The sequence below is a fragment of the Rutidosis leptorrhynchoides genome, chromosome 6, assembly GCF_046630445.1.
Source record: "Rutidosis leptorrhynchoides isolate AG116_Rl617_1_P2 chromosome 6, CSIRO_AGI_Rlap_v1, whole genome shotgun sequence".
In the NCBI taxonomy this organism is placed as follows: domain Eukaryota; kingdom Viridiplantae; phylum Streptophyta; class Magnoliopsida; order Asterales; family Asteraceae; genus Rutidosis; species Rutidosis leptorrhynchoides.
Window position 1 is genome coordinate 317978862 of NC_092338.1, and position 5820 is coordinate 317984681.

General features: G+C 32.6%; 1 protein-coding gene across 1 annotated transcript; it reads right to left on the reverse strand.

Moving 5' to 3' along the window:
* Positions 1-5019: 5019 nt before the first annotated feature.
* LOC139854666 (uncharacterized) lies at positions 5020-5499 on the reverse strand. The gene has a single exon (XM_071843957.1). It carries the CDS (start codon positions 5497-5499, stop codon positions 5020-5022), a length of 480 nt encoding a protein of 159 aa, XP_071700058.1.
* Between the last annotated feature and the right edge of the window lie 321 nt (positions 5500-5820).

Consider the following 5820-nt stretch of genomic DNA (forward strand, 5'->3'; position numbering starts at 1 on the left):
TTGACATATCATTTTGATTTCTTCTATATATATTATTGGAACGAACTATAAGACACCATTGGCAGTAATTTCGAGTTAGCTGTGGGTCGAAGTGGATTCCAAAATATTATATACTTTGAGTTGTGATCGAGCCTAAGACATGTATACAATGGGTCGCGGATTGCTTCAGACAATATACATATTATGTGTCTTATTATATTAAGACAATATATTATAGTGTTAGTGAATTCTAACACAATATACGCATTTATATTTATATATATATTCATATTGTTGGACTATTGGACTATTGGACTATTGGACTATGAACGTTGGACTACTAACAATGGATAATTAAAATTATCACAAGTATCATAAGTATGGAATATTAATTATATATATAAATCTTGATATAAGAATATTATTATTAGGTTCGTGAATTTGTCAAAGGCCAAGTCATACCACCATCTATTCGGAAATCATCACAAGTGAGTTATAGTCTCATTTTTACTATCTAAATTATTTTGGGATGAGAATACATGCAAAATTTATAAATGTTTTACAAAATAAGCACAAGTTCATAGAATTACATTCTACGATTGTTTTGTTATACCAGATATCTGTTCTTATTATTATTATGCTTGGTAACCTAAGAATTAGTGAAAAACACTAATTGACGCGAATCCTAAAGGTAGATCTACGGGCGCCAACCACCCCCATTTTCGAATAGTGGAAATGCTTTAGTACTTCGAAGGGTCCTTGTCATACATTTGAATAGTGGAATGTATGATGCCAGATATCTTAAGCGCTCTATGTTAAGGTCGGTTACCAGGCGACTCATCGTATGAATGTTTTTTGCAGTTGTAATGATCCTGCGCATTTAATTAAATGAAATCTTGTGGCTTATTAAATATTATGATTATTATATAGAAATTAAACCTATGACTCACCAACATTTTTGTTGACGTTTTAAGCATGTTTATTCTCAGGTGAATATTAAAAACGCTTCCGCTGTCGTATGCCAACCCAAGGTCAAGATTTGGAGTCGGCATAATTGTTTATATTGTTTAAACTTGCATTCGGAGTATTTGTTGTAATATATTTGATCATATTGTAATGGGTTGTGTAAAAACTTATTTATTTGAGGAGATTGTATTTGATAGACAATCTAAATTATGTCATTAAGACCTTTATTCAATAATAAAGGTTATGGGTGTTTTTAAAAACGAATGCAAGATTTGAAAAACGTCTCATATAGAGGTTAAAACCTCGCAAAAAAACCAATTAATATGAAACGTTTATAATTAATATGAACGGGGCATTTCATTAGATATAATAAACAATGGGTTAACTACATTAAATGATATCATTAACTTAAAGGTTTCAAAACAACACTTACATGTAATGATTAACGATGACTTAACGACTCAGTTAAAATGTATATACATGTAGTATTTTAAGATGAATTCATACACTTTTGAAAGACTTCAAGACACATATCAAAGTACTTCTACTTATCAAAAATTCTTACAATTGCATTCTCATTCATTTTCATCAACAATTCTACTCGTATACACCCGTATTCGTACTCGTACAATACACAGCTTCTAGATGTATTTACTATTGGTATATATATACTCCAATAATCAGCTCTTAGCAGCCCTTGCGAGTCACCAAGACATGTGGGAACCATCATTTGACAACTAGCATGACTTATGAGCATGAAAACAAAAACTAGTAACCTTATATTGACTAAGCATTAGGCATTTTTTTCAAACAACACACACATCACATTTCTTTGATTTTCTAATCCAAATTCTCTCCATCTTAACTCTCTCTAAGTTTAAGAACGTCTATACTTCAGTAATATTGATCATCTAGGTCAATCTAGCTTCAATTACAATCAAGAAACATCATCATTCAAGAACACATCAAGAACACTTCACAAATACTTTTAAGCTTACTAGCTTACTTTCAATCTTGCAAATCCATTTCAAGTGATCATCCAACCTCAAGAAACTTTGTTATTTACAGTAGGTTATCTCTCTAAGTTTAAGAATGTCTATACTTCAGTAATATTGATCATCTAGGTCAATCTAGCTTCAATTACAATCAAGAAACATCATCATTCAAGAACACATCAAGAACACTTCACAAATACTTTCAAGCTTACTAGCTTAGTTCCAATCTTGCAAATCCATTTCAATTGATCATCCAATCTCAAGAAATCTTTGTTATTTACAGTAGGTTATCTTTCTAAATCAAGGTAATACTCATATTCAAACTTTGATTCAATTTCTAAATCAAGGTAATACTCTTAATTCGAGTGATAATCTTACTTGAACTTGTTTTCATGTCATGATTCTACTTCAAGAACTTTCAAGCCATCCAAGATCCTTTGAAGCTAGATCAATTTTTGTCACTTCTAGTAGGTTTACCTACTAAACTTGAGGTAGTAATGATGTTCATAACATCATTCGATTCATATATATAAAACTATCTTATTCGAAGATTTGAACATGTAATCACTAGAACATAGTTTAGTTAATTCTAAACTTGTTCGCAAACAAAGTTAATCCTTCTAACTTAACTTTTAAAATAAACTAAACACATGTTCTATATCTATATGATATTCTAACTTAATGATTTAAAACCTGAAAACATGAAAAACACCGTAAAACCGGACATACGCCGTCGTAGTGAAACTGGGGGCTGTTTAGGGTTAGAAAAATAAAAACTATCTTAATCTTTGAATTGGAAGTTTGTTTTCTGGAAAAATAATATTTCATATGAACATGATACTATATCCAAAAATCATGGTTAAACACAAAATTGAAGTATGTTTTTCAAAATGGTCATCAAGATGTCGTTCTTTCGACGGAAATGACTACCTCTTTAAAAAATGACTTGTAACCTATATTTCTGACTACAAACTTATACTTTTTCTATTTAGTTTCATAAATTTCAGTCCATTATGAAACTATAGCAACTTGATTCACTCAAAACGGATTTGTAACGAAGAAATGACGGGTAAAACAAAATCGGATAATTTTGCTAGTTTTAGCTACGAAAATTTTGTAAAAAAATATATACTAACCATAACTTAACTAACTTATATTGTATTATACATATATTCTAACATATATTATGTAATCTTGAGATACCATAGACATGTATACAATATTTTGACATATCATATCGACGTCATATATATATTATTTGGAACAACCATAGACACTCTATATGCTGTAATGCTCGAGTTCGCTATACAGGGTTGAGGTTGATTCCAAAATAATATATATACTTTGAGTTGTGATCTAGCCTGAGACTTGTATACACTAGGTCGTGGATTGATTCGAGATAGTATATATTGATTTATTTCTGTACTACTAACTGTGGACAACTAGTTATAGATTACTAACATTGGGCTGTTAACTTAACAAACTTAAATCATTAAAACGTAATAAAAATGTTGTGAATATTTTTCGATCATACTTTGATATATATGTATATATTTGTTATAGGTTCGTGAATCGACCAGTGGCCAAGTCTTATTTCCAGCAAAGTAAAAATCTGTGAAAGTGAGTTATAGTCCCACTTTTAAAATCTAATATTTTTGGGATAAGAATACATGCAGCTTTATAAATGTTTTACAAAATAGACACAAGTAGGTGAAACTACTTTCTATGGTTGAATGATTGAAGCCGAATATGCCCCTTTTTGCTTGGTAGCCTAAGAATTAGAAAACCAGTCTACTAATTGACGCGAATTCTAAAGATAGATCTATTGGGCCCAACAAACCCCATCCGTTGCAGTGGATGCTTTAGTACTTCGAATTTATCATGTCTGAAGGATGTCCCGGAATGATGGGGATATTCTATATGCATCTTGTTAATGTCGGTTACCAGGTGTTCACCATATGAATGATTTTTATGCAGATTGCATGTTATTAAAAAATGGAAATGAAAATCGTGTGGTCTATTATTATGATTTGATAAATATATAGGTTAAACCTATAACTCTCCAACATTTTTGTAGACGTTTTAAGCATGTTTATTCTCAGGTGATTGTTAAGAGCTTCCGCTATTGCATACTAAATTAAGGACAAGATTTGGAGTCCATGCTTGTATAATATTCTTTAAAAACTGCATTCGAGAACATACTTTGTTGTAACATATTAATATTGTAAACCATTATGTAATGGTAGTGTGTAAGCGTGATATTTTCAGATTAAAATATCTTGGTAATCTAGGTTGTGTCCTTTAAACCTTGTCGATAAAATAAAGACTATGGTTTGTTTTAAAAACGAATGCAGTCTTTGAAAAACGTCTCATATAGAGGTCAAAAGAAATCAATTAATATGGAACGTTTATAATCATTATGAACGGGACATTTCAGTATTTCCTTGATGTCAGAGATTTTCCATGCTATCGCCTTTTTATGTGACTTCAGCACTTTAATGAGTTGGGCTTTCTCTTGTGGCGTGAGCTCCTTAGAGATGATTACTGGAAGTTTTGCTTCATCTTCTAGGAATGCATATTCTAGATGTTCAGGTAACTCCTTCAATTCTAGTTCCGGTGGCTCTTTAGTAGATGGTTTCATTATGGCGATCTCTTTTCTTTCTAGAGAATCATATCCTTCCTTAAATTCTTGTTATTTTTCTGCGAGTAGAATGTCTACTGATGCTATCTGTTCCATTATCCTTGAAATTGTCCTTCTTAATGATTTATCTTCCGAATATTCTTCTTTCGTTTCGAAGGATGGTTTAGGAGTTTCTTCACGGTTCTCTGTTAGCTGTGGTTCCTGATATAACGGGATGAAGTAGGTTTCTTCATGTGGTCTTCTCCTTAAAATAGGTACACGAATGCCTTATCCTAGAGGTTCTATGATTGTAGTCGTGCCATCAGGATTATTTCTTTCGGAGAGTAGAGATTTTTGTTGACCTAATCTAAAGGACAAATATGGGTCGGGATCTTCTTCGAAAAGTTGACCTTTGCTGCATATCATCATGGCTTCTTCCAGGTATTCGTCGATAATTTCTTAAATAGAGTCTACCAAACCGATGTCTTCTTCCCAAGGTTGTTTCATAAACTGATCTATATTGAAAGTGACTTCTTCGGTGCCGACTCTAAGTTTCAATGACTTTTCATGCACATCAATTATGGCCTTGGCAGTATTTAGAAATGGTCTGCCAAGTATGAGAGGAACTTTTGTATCCTCCTCAATATCCATAATGACGAAATTGACGGGAAAATTAAACATGTCCACTCTAACTAGGACATCCTCAGCAAATCCACGGGGGAGTTTAACTGATCTGTCCACGAGCTGGATAGTGATTCTTGTTGGTCTTATGTCTTTAAGTCCTAGCTTCTTAAATAAAGAATAGTTCATTAAGTTCACACTGGCTCCTAGATCCACCAAAGCATTACTGATTTGGACATCTTGCAGATAGCAAGGTACGGTGAATCTTCCGGTGTCTCCTAACTTAGGGGAATACCATGTTGTAGAACTAAATAGCATTCTTCACTTAAGGATAAGCTAATAATCTCTCTCAATCTCTCTTTATGTGAAAGTAATTCTTTGAAAATCTTTACATAGTTTGGCATTTCGACTAAAGCATCTACTAGTCGTACATTCAAATGTAAATTTTTAATGATATCCCAGTATTTAGAGAATTGAACATCCTACCTTTCCTTCCGTAGTCTACCAGGAAATGGTACTCGAGCTCGTGGAATAAGTTTTGGAGCTTTAGGATTTACCTGTTCCGGTGGTTTGACTGTGGTGTCAATCAGAACGGGTTTTGTGTCAGAAAGGTTTTGCGTGGGAGGATTTTCAATGCTG

Excerpts from the sequence above, each read along its gene's own strand:
- LOC139854666 (XM_071843957.1), bottom strand. The coding sequence starts at position 5,499 with ATGCTATTTAGTTCTACAACATGGTATTCCCCTAAGTTAGGAGACACC.